Source organism: Oncorhynchus nerka, linkage group LG17 (assembly GCF_034236695.1).
Source record: "Oncorhynchus nerka isolate Pitt River linkage group LG17, Oner_Uvic_2.0, whole genome shotgun sequence".
In the NCBI taxonomy this organism is placed as follows: domain Eukaryota; kingdom Metazoa; phylum Chordata; class Actinopteri; order Salmoniformes; family Salmonidae; genus Oncorhynchus; species Oncorhynchus nerka.
In genome coordinates this window covers 41,275,821-41,288,169 of record NC_088412.1, presented here as the reverse complement: position 1 = coordinate 41,288,169, position 12,349 = coordinate 41,275,821, and the positions used below count along the sequence as shown (strand labels likewise).

At 43.8% G+C, this 12,349-nt stretch overlaps 1 protein-coding gene across 2 annotated transcripts in view; it reads right to left on the bottom strand.

The window, feature by feature from the left end:
- LOC115145252 (sarcoplasmic/endoplasmic reticulum calcium ATPase 1-like) overlaps positions 1–12,349 on the bottom strand; it is a 35,353-nt gene that overhangs the window by 3,112 nt on the left and 19,892 nt on the right. For both annotated transcript variants that reach the window (XM_029686679.2, XM_029686678.2), the window contains 13 exons: positions 12,200–12,288; positions 11,981–12,083; positions 11,710–11,841; positions 11,406–11,531; positions 11,017–11,235; positions 10,376–10,487; positions 9,825–10,048; positions 9,409–9,629; positions 8,933–9,135; positions 6,287–6,372; positions 3,185–3,318; positions 2,355–2,472; positions 1,577–1,694 (listed from right to left, as the gene is read on the bottom strand). In XM_029686679.2, coding sequence (XP_029542539.1) covers positions 1,577–1,694; positions 2,355–2,472; positions 3,185–3,318; positions 6,287–6,372; positions 8,933–9,135; positions 9,409–9,629; positions 9,825–10,048; positions 10,376–10,487; positions 11,017–11,235; positions 11,406–11,531; positions 11,710–11,841; positions 11,981–12,083; positions 12,200–12,288 — 1,885 coding nt within the window. The remainder of the gene's footprint in view (positions 1–1,576; positions 1,695–2,354; positions 2,473–3,184; positions 3,319–6,286; positions 6,373–8,932; positions 9,136–9,408; positions 9,630–9,824; positions 10,049–10,375; positions 10,488–11,016; positions 11,236–11,405; positions 11,532–11,709; positions 11,842–11,980; positions 12,084–12,199; positions 12,289–12,349) is intronic.

The following is a 12,349-nucleotide window of genomic DNA, read 5'->3' as shown; positions in this document are numbered from 1 at the left end:
AAAGATACCTTCATAGAAAATGACTCAAGTGAAAGTCACCCAGTAAAATCCTACTTGAGTAAATGTAAAAAAAAAAAAAGTTTTATATATACTTAAGAATAAAGTATAAATTTCATATTCCTTAAGCAAACCAGATGGCAATTTGAAGAAGAAAAAAAATGGTGCCAGGGGCACGCTCCAACCCTCAGACATAATTTACAAACGAAGCATGTATTTAGTGAGTCTGCCAGATCAGAGGCAGTAGGGATGACAATGCGTTATATTAATAGGTGTGTGAATTAGACCATTTTTCTGTCCAGCTAAGCATTCAAAATGTAACGAGCACAATTTGGGTGTCCGGGAAAATGTATGGAGTAAAAAGTACATTTTCTTTAGGAATGTAGTGAAGTAAAACTATGAAGTTGTCAAAAATGTGAAGTACAGAAACAAAAACAAAAAAACTACTTAAGTTCTTTACATCACTACTACAGTACACACTTTTCTAAAAAGAAATTCAGACAGCCCGCCATTAAAACTGGTTAAGAAGGAAAATGATGCTTTTGTAGCATGAATGGAGGATGCTTCATGTACGAGCCGGCCCACAGGTGACATGAATGTTTTACCTGCTGGGCACATCAATCCTAAAAAAAAATGGTACAGCTCAAACGCCCACTATCGGCTGTCTAGGCTAAGCCAAAGCGCATCGGAGTATACTTATATTGACGGGTAAGTGCACGAGTGTTCTTTCAATCACCAGCCAGTGGAGACGCTTTTCAGAGCTGTGCGTGTGCACGGTTGTTAATATTCTTTGCTAGTTAGCGAGTTATTAGCCCAGTTATATGTAAGTATTGGTGTCACAAAGGCTCATGACAGCAACCAGGTTTTCCTTCTCCTCTGGCCATGCACCTCCCTGGCTAATTACCACACCTGTTCCCAGTGAACTAATTGACATTCCTGCACTATTTAAGCTGCAGTTTTCCTCCTAGCTTTCAGTTGTGCTGGTGAGTCAATCCGGTGGCCATCTTGCCTTTTGTTCTTTCTTTGTTGTGTGTGACTGACAAGAAAAAAACACAATTCCATAACCTCCAAACAACCTAGTGTGCTCTGTGTAGGCAATAAAAATCAAGTATTGGATTCCTGGCCATCTCCTCACTCCTCTAACATGCTACCGCTATTGCACATCGGTCAGGAACAGTCCTAAACATAATTTACAGTCCACCCCAGCACTAACGCCTTTTCTTCAATTGGTCAGCGATGGGGTGTTACTGCTTCCTACAAGAGCATAATGTAAAAACGTTTTTAAAAGAGTGCTTTGAACACCCCATATAGGCTATATCATAGAAATCAGAATTGTGAAAATGTTATGGGATTTTGCATTATTGGTTTTGTTGATAGGCCACTCTGATAGGTCTACATTATGCTCAAATAGCCACAATATCCTATTGGCTACTGTCTAAAACTGTAAAGTTACACATTTCTCCCAACATTCCAGTTTCCACTAGCAAGACCTGAAATTTGCTCAGTGCCAAAAATAGAGGGAATATTTCTGTGGATATTACAGGATATTATTGCAAGGAATGTTATTGTGTGTCCTTACCCTCCAGGTAATTGCGGGCCACAAACTTGAGGACCTCGTCAATGAGGATGACCGGGATCGAGAGCTTGAGCACCACCATCCATTTTTCCACGTTCAAGTGGGTCAATTTAAAGATCATCTGCAGCGGAGAGGACAGGCACATTTCAGACACATATCACGTACTACTACTTAGTTATCACATACTCTTACGGCTAGATTAAATCCGATCGGGCTATGCACCTTTTTAAAAGAAATGTTTCCGCGCTTGCGTAGACCACTCACTGTAAACCGTGCATATGTCGGCTCAATCTGAAATTACCTTTAAATGTAAATCGCACTATAACGGTCCAGATTGAATCTAGGCCTTACTCAATTGTCAAATACTCTAACCCAAGTATCACTCTTACTTAGGGCTCTATTCAATCTGTATCGCAGAAGCGTTACAGATTACGCGATAGAAATGTTCAGGTAATTTCCGATTGAGCCAAGATATGTAGCGTTTACCGTGAATGCAGTCTCGGCTAACGCGGGGACATTGCTTTTTAAATTTCAATCGCGCTCTAACGCTACATTTCCGCAATACGAATTAAATAGCCCTTCGTGTCAGGGAACAGAGTCAAGGGGACTGTATAAAAATTTAAATGTTTGGCTGAGAGAGAATCAGACAGAAGGAGATTGAGAGAGTAAGACAAAAAGGAGGCAGAGAGAGCTGGATCTGGGATCAAAACGAGTGGTCCTTGGAGCCGGACAGGACAAGTATGTGAGGCGAGGGTTGTGGTGCGAGGTAAGGCAGACTCACGGGCATGGGGTCCACGTAAATTATCACAAAGTGGAGTGACATGGAGAGGGACATGGCTCCAACCAGCCACAGGTTGCTCCAGGGGGGCATGCGCAGCAGGGACTGGTTCTCAGACAAACTGGGGGGTGGTACAGAGGGGTTACGTAATGCACGCTGGCTAAACACTGTGTGTGCGTGCTGAGATGTTTGAATCCTTTTTTAAATGTACATTTGATTTGTGGATCCAAATAAAGTATTTAAAATGTGTGTGTTGATGCAGGTATGTGTTGATGCAGGTATGTGTTGATGCAGGTGTGTGCCAAGAGGTGTGCAGAAGTGTGTGATCTGACATTACATGGTGAGGGATGGCGGATAATGTTTGTTCTGCAGGTTTATTCTAAAATTACTCTTCCAATTTCTTTGGGGTTAGACTACACTTTCAATGTTATAGCTACTTCTGGGATTAGGCTTTCATATCATACTCTTGATACGCTGTGTTTTAGAAACACACTGTTATAGAAGTGCTATAATTTATAAACATAAACAAGTGTTTTATGTAACTTTACTGTTCTATCTCTAAATTGATATACTGTGTATCAAGAATTACAGTGCTAACAAACTACCAATGTCGCAAGTTTTGAGGACACAGATTAAACCTACTCCTGTCCTGCATTACAAAGCATGCCAAATGGATCATCTCCATTGAAAGTGCTTTTTTTGTTGTCAAGGAGTAAGCTTAATCTGGGATACGGGCCCTTAATGTTATGCATAATTGAATCTTGCATTTCTAACATGAATCTTCAAACATTCCTTTATATTGAACCAGGCAGGAACCAAAGTTGCAGTCTGACCTGTTGAGGGCATTGCACATCTCGATGGTGACTAACACAGACAGGGCCATGGTCATAGGGGGAGCGGCCTCAAACACCTCGCAGTGGACGCCGACAAAGTCCTCGTTTTCCTCGTGGCACTGCATGAAGTGGGACTGAAGAAAAAAATCAAGAGAATTAGGATGGAACCATTTACTGGATTATCACAGAATCATTCACTACATTTTTTGCTCAGTAAGAAGTTTAAATTTAGATCCTATGTAGCCCCTACCCATAACATTAAATATCCCCAAAATTGATGATGATGATCATGATGAAGGTCTTTGACTATTGGTGTATTTTAAATGAGGATCTCTTGATGATGATTGTGGTTTTAGACCAATGACTCAACATATATGAATTTGGAACCGCAGTGGCACTGTAGCACTTTTGTACGGTTTACTTCATTATCTGGGATGGCGTTTCATGTCTGTTTTTGTCTGGTGAAGCTAAAGACAAATTTCTACATTGTATGGACAAAGTTTTTCTAATTCTAAAAAGCAATAGTTTATTATGTGATACAGGTGTGTTGGTGCTGGGCTGGGACAAAAAGTGGAGACCAATCCCTGTTCTACAGAGTGGTTATATCCCAAATGTGACTATTTCCAATAGTGCACTACTTTTGACCAGGGCCCTATATAGGGAATAGGGTGGGACGCAACCTCTGTTCTACACACCAGACTCCACATTTTTGCTCAATAACGAATTGAAATGTAAGTCCTAGGTAGCCCCTACCCCCAGGATTGTATAGGGAAAAAATACATGAATTCAGAGCGACATAGAGAGCCAGACTAGGGTTCCGATTTGGGATTGGGATTGTCTGCTTCATTTTTATTTTATTTAAACTTTATTGAACTAGGCAAGTCAGTTAAGAGCACATTCTTAATTACAATGACAGCCTGGCAAAAGGCCTCCTGTGGGGATGGGTCCCTGGGATAAAAAAAAATATGATATAAATATTAGACAAAACACATCACAACAAGAGAGACAACACAACAATACATAAAGTGAGGCCTAAGACAACAATATTGGTGGCAAATCTGATGGCTGAATGGTAAAGAACATCTAGCCGCTCGAGAGCAACATGACCTACCGATCTATAAATGATGATGTAATCTAGCATGGGTAGGATGGTCATCTGAATCAGGGTTAGTTTGGCAGCTGGGGTGAAAGAGGAGTAATTACGATAGAGGAAATCAAGTCTAGATTTAACTTTGACCTGCAGCTTTGATATGTGCTGAGAGAAGGACAGTACACCGTCTAGCCATGCTCCCAAGTACTTGTATGAGGTGACTACCTCAAGCTCTAAACTCTTAAGAGGTTGTAATAACACCTGTGGGAGGAGGGACATTCTTCTTATCAAACCACATAACCTTGTTCTGAACACCTCCAAAACAAAGGTCAAGGGTAGAGAAAGCTTGTTGGACACTAAGAAAGCTTTGTTGTAGAGCATTTAACACAACATCCAGGGAGGGGCCAGCTGAGTACAAGATTATATCATCTGCATATAAATGGATGAGAGAGCTTTCTACTGCCTGAGCTATGTTGTTGATGTAAATTGAAAAGAGCGTGAGGCCTAGGATTGAGCCTCTGGGTACTCCGTTGGTGACAGGCAGTGGCTGAGACAGCAGATTTTCAATAGAAATAGCAGCACAGTATTGCTAAGACTCAAGGGAAATTGTGACATCATTGAGAGCCTTTAAGGTTGCAGTGACACATCCATAACCTGAGCGGAAACCAGATTGTATACCCGAGAGAATACTATCGACATCAAGAAAGCCAGTCAGTTGATTATTGACAAGTTTTTCCAACACGTTTGATAAACAGGGCAAATGGAAAGAGGCCTATAACAGTTAGGATCAGCTTGATCTCCCCCTTTAAATAAAGGACGAACCGTGGCTGCCTTCCAAGCAATAGGAACCTCCCCAGAAAGGAGAGACAGGCTTGGCGATGGTAGGGACAGCAGAAAGGGTCTAAAACATCTGACCCAGATGTTTTTTGGGGGTCAAGTTGAAGGAGCTCCTTTAGCACCTCAGACTCAGTGACTGCCTGCATGAAGAAACTTTGTAGCGGGGCAGGGGAAAAATAGGGAGAAGCATCTGGGATAGGTGCATTAGAAGGAGTGGGATATGAGGAAATGTTGGATGGGCAAAGAGGCATGGCTGAGTCAAATAGGAATCCTGACTTAATGAAGTGGTGATTAATTAAAGAGCTCAGCCATGTGCCTCTTGTCAGTAACAACCACATCATCAACATTAAGGAACATGAGCAGCTGTGAGGAGGAGGGTTTATTCTCCAGGTCTTTAACCGTTTTCCAGAACTTCTTGGGGTTAGACTCACAGAGAGAGAACTGCTCCTTAAAGTAACTAACTTTGACCTTCCGGGTAGCCTGAGTGCCCTTATTTCTCATTTGCCTGAACGATAGCCAGCCAGCCCGAGTATGCGTGTAACGAGCCTTTCGCCAAATGCAATTCTTGAGGTGGAGTAATTCTGCAAGATCACGGTCGAATCAGGGGCTGAACCTGTTTTTAATTCTCATTTTCTTTATGCGGGCGTGTTTGTTAACAATACCACTGAAAATATCAAAAAATGATGTCCAAATGTCTTCGACAGAGGGGGATCAAGCTGATTCTATACCATTTTACAGAGGCCAGTTCATGAAGGAAGGCTTGCTCATAATTCTATTTTTAGCAAGCGTCTATGACAAATCAGGACAGGTCGTTGCACTGAGAAGCAATTATGAACACAGGCTGTAAAACAATGATCATCACTAAGGTCATTACAGAAAACACAAGACCGATACTGTACCTATCAGGATTATTTGTGAGGATAACATCGAGGACAGTAGTCTTTTCTGAGTGTTTGGAGTCATACCTTGTGGGATTGGTAATAATCTGAGACAGATTTAGGGAGTCCCATTGCTTTAGGACTTGGTCAGATTTGGTCAGGACTTGCTTAAGGGGGTGCTCCTCCTATAGACACCAATGTGATAGCAGTCTGCTTAGTTCATTGACTTCCATTGAAATAAAAAATTAGGGAGTGGGAGGTCTTGCTTCCTCTTCCGTATCTAATGCTACTACTCACCAACTGGTAGAAAGACACACCAGGGCCGTCCTCACTGTAGAGGAACCACCAGGCGGCAGCAGCAACAGTTGCAACACCAACGTAGCCTGGAACACACACCACAGGAAGTCAGGTAACATTGATCTAAATTGTAATTTGTCCAATAGATTTGATTACCTTTTCCTGTTGAAGTATCGAGATGAGATGATTGCATACTTTGTTGTTGTTTTCTTGTGTAGAATTTCATTACTTTTAATTAAATGTGTATTTTTTATCTACCGTGTTCCTTTATCTCTAGAATGTACAGAAATGGTGTAACATTAATTTGATTATTGCTTTGGCTGCAGTTTGTGTCCCACCACCATGCCAATAAAGCACTGCTCCATTTAAATGTGGTGTGGTAGATGGGGGCAGGGTGTCTAGGCTGTACACCAGTGGAGGCTCCTCAGAGGAGGAAGGGGTATTTTTTGTTGTTGTGAAACAAAATAAATTATAATTTTTAGATTAAACTTTTCTAAATATATTCACGGCACCAAATAATTGATTAAAGGTCTACAGTAACCTCAACAGCACTCTGTAGGGTAGCACCATGGTGTAGCTGGAGGACAGCTAGTTTCCGTTCTCCTCTGACATGTTGTCCACCCAAATAAAGGACCAGAGAATGAATCAAGTACTGAAAGCATTGATTAAACACATTGCTTTGCAATGAAGGTCTACAATAGCCTCAACAGCACTCTTTAGGGTAGCACCATGGTATAGCCGGAGGACAGCTACTTTCCGTCCTCCTCTGGCTACATTGACATCAATTCAAAACCTAGGAGGCTCATTGTTCTCACCCCCTTCCATAGACTTACTTACACAGTAATTATAACAACTTCTGGAGAATGTCCTCCAACCTATCAGAGCTCTTGCACATGAACTGACATGTTGTCCACCCAATCAAAGCATCAGAGAATGAATGTAGTACTGAAAGCATAAGATACAGCTAAGCTAGCTATATGTGACCCGATTCAAGACACTAGGCATATGTCGCAAGTCACGACTTCACAGGAGAGCTGTTTGAACGTAAAAAAATATTTGTTTTATCAAAATGCGTTTTTTTTTTGGCAGAAATACCTTCACGAACATGTGAACTTTCATGTGCCTTAATATCAAACTTGTATGCCATCTGTAAATATGAATAAAATTGTTAAATTACTAGCCTAGTTGGTTTAGCCACAGAAAAAGGGAGCAACCTTCCCGCTAGCCATGATTGGCTGAGATAATGAGTGGGCTGGACATGCCGAGAGATGAGTTTCGATTGGTCTGCCATATGGCACGCTTCTGTCCACTGGAGCTGGTCAGTATGTCTAGATACTCGTGTGAAACGCGGCTTTTTTTATATATTGCGTCGTAAAACTGCATAAACCTAATGTCAAGTTAAAGTGTACTGTTAGCTAGCTAACTTTAGCTGTAACTGTTGGACTAATGATACACCCTAGATCAGCTAGATGTCGGCAAGAGTGTGCAAGGCGGTATTGAATTTGTAAGTCGCTCTGGATAAGAGCGTCTGCTAAATGACTTAAATGTAAATGTGAATGTGCGACTGTCTGTCACCTTGATTACTCAAATTTTTCTCTCAACCTGTGCACATACGTTGTAAACGTTCATTCATAGGTTAGGTTGTAGCAACCTAATGATGGGTAAAGAGAAAATGTAGTATCATGTAGTAGCCTAAACCTAGCAATGTTACATTGAACTGGGTGAATGGAATATGTATGACAGTCATCCAATGTGCTGTAATAAAAATAAGGCCATGCTCATTAAAACATAATCGTCCTCCCTCATGTTAAATGGCACCGACCGCCATTGCTGTATGCCCATTGTTGGGCAAAGCAGCAGTCGGTGAGGGTTGAGGCTCTAAGTGTTTGACATTGGGTCAGGGTTGCAGTTAGATTTACGACTGAGCCAGGGATAGTTCAGGGTTGGCGTGTCGGACATAGCTTCATGAGGTACATGATAGTGAGCATATGTTGAACCTGGAACATGGCTCTGTTCCAATATCCACACTAGCATTCGACATAACCCCTGTTTATACCTACTGCTAACAGGTCCCATGTGGCTCAGTTGGCTTTGCATGGAGCTTGCAATGCCAAGGTTGTGGGTTTGATTCCCACAGGGCACAATTATGAAAAAGGTATGTGCTTTACTGTAAGTTGCTCTGGATAAAAGTGTCTGCTAAATGACAAAAAAAAATGTAATATAAAAAATGTGTTCTTTGACCTGATCTTGTTTGTTTACACTTGGAAGATCTGATTTACAATTAGATCACAATGAGTCTTTTAATTGTCTACACCTGTCTAAAAATGTGGGCACAATTAGAATGTGAACAAAGGATGGGCTTTAGACACAATATCCACCTTAGCATACTACTGAGAAACAACATCCACACTAGCAAACTACTTAGAATGAGGCAGTGTATTGGTCATGCATTCACAATGATATTCTAGTGACCCCAAACAATAGTTGTTGAAAGAAAAGGAGAGTAGGAGGAAAGCAGAATGGCCAGTGCATTTGTAATTGTATCGTTTTGTTTTGTATTTGGTGTTTTTGACGTGTTCCTGACTTCACAGAATACATTTCCATGAAAATGGACAATAAAAGTGTTGGTGTGGTATGGTATCGTACCTCCAATGGCGAGGTATCTGAAGAACAGCCATCCAGAGATGAGGGGCTCCTTGGGGGAACGGGGCAGCTTGCCCATGATGTCCAGGTCAGGGGGGTTGAAGCCCAGGGCAGTGGCAGGGAGACCATCAGTCACCAAGTTGACCCACAGCAGCTGGACAGGGATCAGAGCCTCCGGCAGACCCAGGGCAGCGGTCAGGAAGATACTGAGAGAGATGGAGGGATGGATGATGAGCGAGGGAAAGAAAGAAAGAAAAAAGAAGAGTCATTTGTGACTAGCACTGTGTGTGGCCGTCATATTGATGTTCTTGCTCACAGTGGTGTCTTGGTCACTCATGTATTGGCAGTCAAGTGGTTATGCTGCTACTACAGTGAATCTCTGTCCTTCTGGATTAGTGGTCAACCACGGTTATGTCTCAGTTGTGATGTGGTCACTTCACCCCACCTCCACACCCACACCCCCCACCCCGGACACTCACCAGACGACCTCACCAACGTTGGAGGAGATGAGGTAACGGATGAACTGCTTCATGTTATTGTAAATGGCTCTGCCCTCCTCGACGGCTGCCACGATGGAAGAGAAGTTGTCGTCGGCCAGGACCATCTCAGAGGCAGACTTGGCAACGGCAGTGCCAGAGCCCATGGCGATGCCGATCTCGGCCTTCTTCAGGGCGGGGGCATCGTTCACCCCATCTCCGGTCTGGTGGAGGGGGAGGAAGAGAGAGAGAAGGAAGAAAAGAGAAGGTAGAGAAGGAAGATGACTGTTAGTGTTGTGTTCTGGATGATATGAATCGTATTACTGCAAATGTTCCGTTTTTTGTCATTTGGATGGTTGTACAATAAAGCTTTTGAGTTTTCAATAGATGTCTCCTCTGTTCCTGTTTCCTCCCCTCACCATGGCGGTGATCTCATCGAAGCCTTGCAAGAACTCAACGATCTTGGACTTGTGAGAGGGCTCAACGCGGGCATAGCAACAGGCCTTGCGGACGGCTTTTTTTTGCTCGTGGAGGGGCAGGTCGTCAAACTCACGGCCAGTGAAGGCTCGGCCAGTAGTGTCCTCATCCTCGGTGAAGATGCCAATACGACGGCAGATAGCCACGGCTGTTCCCTTGTTGTCACCTGGGAGGGAGGATAATGAGTTGTAAGATATTGTTTCTCAATTTATTTCAGAATGAACTATAATGGAGGAAAGACAACCAACAGAGAAGAGGTAGATGGATGGAAACAGTGGGAATGAGAAAGGCATGGAGACAGAGAGAAAAAGTGAGTTAGGGTTGCAAAAATTGGGTAAATTTCCCAAAATCCCAGGTTTTCCAGAAATCCTGGTTGGAGGATACCGGATTTCCTGTTTATTCTGTCTTTATTCCGGGAACTTCCAACCGGGTTTTCTAGGAAACCAGGGAACTGTAGGAAAAGCAGCAGACTTTTACTGTCCAGTATACTGACCAGTGATCATGATGACACGGATGCCAGCAGCCCTGCACAGCTCAATAGCTCCAATGACCTCCTTACGAGGGGGGTCCAGCATGCCCACGCAGCCCACGAAGGTAAGGTCAGTCTGAGGAACACAGACAGAGAGAGAGAGGAGACAATGAAATGAGTTGTTGTGCAAATAAAGCTTGAATGCAATGAATTTAGATAGAAATTCCAGTAGAATTGTTTGTATTTACCTAGTAATTATTCTTATACATTTTTTGTTGTTTTGTTATTATACATTTTCCCCCTAATTGTTAGTTACGACCTTGTCTTATCGCTGCAACTCCTCAATGGGCTCGGGAGAGGTGAAGGTTGAGACATGCGTCCTCTGAAACTTCTTAACACTCTGCACACTTAACCCGGAAGTCAGCTGCACCAATGTGTCGGAGGAAACACCCGTTCAACGCCACAAGGAGTCGCTAGAGCGCGATGACCCAAAGAAAGACCCCGGCCAATTCCCCCGCCTCAGCACTGCAATCCATTGCCTTAGAGCGCTGAGCAACTCAGGAACCCCTTTATTTACCTAGTAATTAATACAGTAAGTACTTAAATTCCTCTTCCCCCCCCCTCTCCCTGAAGCGCTCCCGCCCTTCTCTCCTCTCCTTTCTCACCTCGTAGTCGCCGAACTTGGTGGCGTCTTCGAGGTTCATCTCTTCCATGCGGAGGGGTGTGTCGCGGGTGGCCAGTGCCAGACAACGCAGGGTGTCACGGCCGGTACCCCACTCCTTGATCACAGCCATGATCTTGTTCTTGACAGGCTCGGACAAGGGCACACGTGTGGTACCAACGCGCACATATGCACACCTCTCAATAACACCCTCGGGAGCGCCCTAGGGAGAGAGAGATAGAGGGAGAGAGATAACAGTCAGGGCTCAAGGAGCATTTTGGAACTTTATCAACAATCACTGCAAGATTGCTAATAGAGATTACTGATATGACAACGTCACTGGGGCGTTTACTCTGAGCATTTCCATAGAGACGGTTGCCGGTATTCTCTCACCTTGACGAACATCTTGTTGCCGACAGCAGCCTTAGAGGACTTGGCTGGGGAGCAGAACACTGACATGGACTTCCTGTCTCTGGAGAACTCCAGGGTGAACTCCTTCTTCATCAGCTGCTTGATCACCTGGGAGAGAGACGGAGAGGACATGGGTCGGCTGGAGAGGGAGGAATGAGAGGGATGGAATGGGGGAGTAGGTTGGAGAGGGGAGCCAAAAGGAAAAGAGGGAGGTGAGAGAGGGTGGACTAGAGTGAGGGAGGAAATGAGGGATAGAGGAAAGGTGGAGGGAGGGAGGAAGACTTACAGAGCAACAGGCGTTGGCTCTGTCGGGCTTGGACAGGCCGCGCACTTCAGTGTTGAACACATTCATCTTCTCAACCAGGCAGCACAGAGCGGTCTCAGTGGCCTCGCCCACCTTCTCATAGATTCCCTTAGTCTGCAGGAGAGAGGGGAAAGACACTATCAGATCTGGGCTAGACTAATACACATATCAGATACATAAAATAACAGCTACACATATATATACAGATACTGAGTGCTGACACACGCATGCACGCAAACTCACAAACACTTACATCGTTGTAGTCCATAGAGGAGTCATTGCACAGAGCACAGATGGTGGACAGCTCCACCAAGCCATCATACTGGCCACACTTCACTAACGCACCGTTCTTAGTACTGAGAGAGAGATGGAGAAGACAGTAAGTCAGGGTGTGTGTGTGTGTGTGTGTGTGTGTGTGTGTGTGTGTGTGTGTGCGTGCGTGCGTATGTGTGTGTTTCCAGGCTATACTCACACTTCTCCCTCGGGAGTGTACTTGGAACCGGAGATGTCAAAAGAACCCAGAGAAACGCTGTCTCCGTCCACTTTGTCAATAATGAACATCTGGAACCACATCACAAAGACAACACACACACACACTACTTAACTATGCATTTAAAAAAGC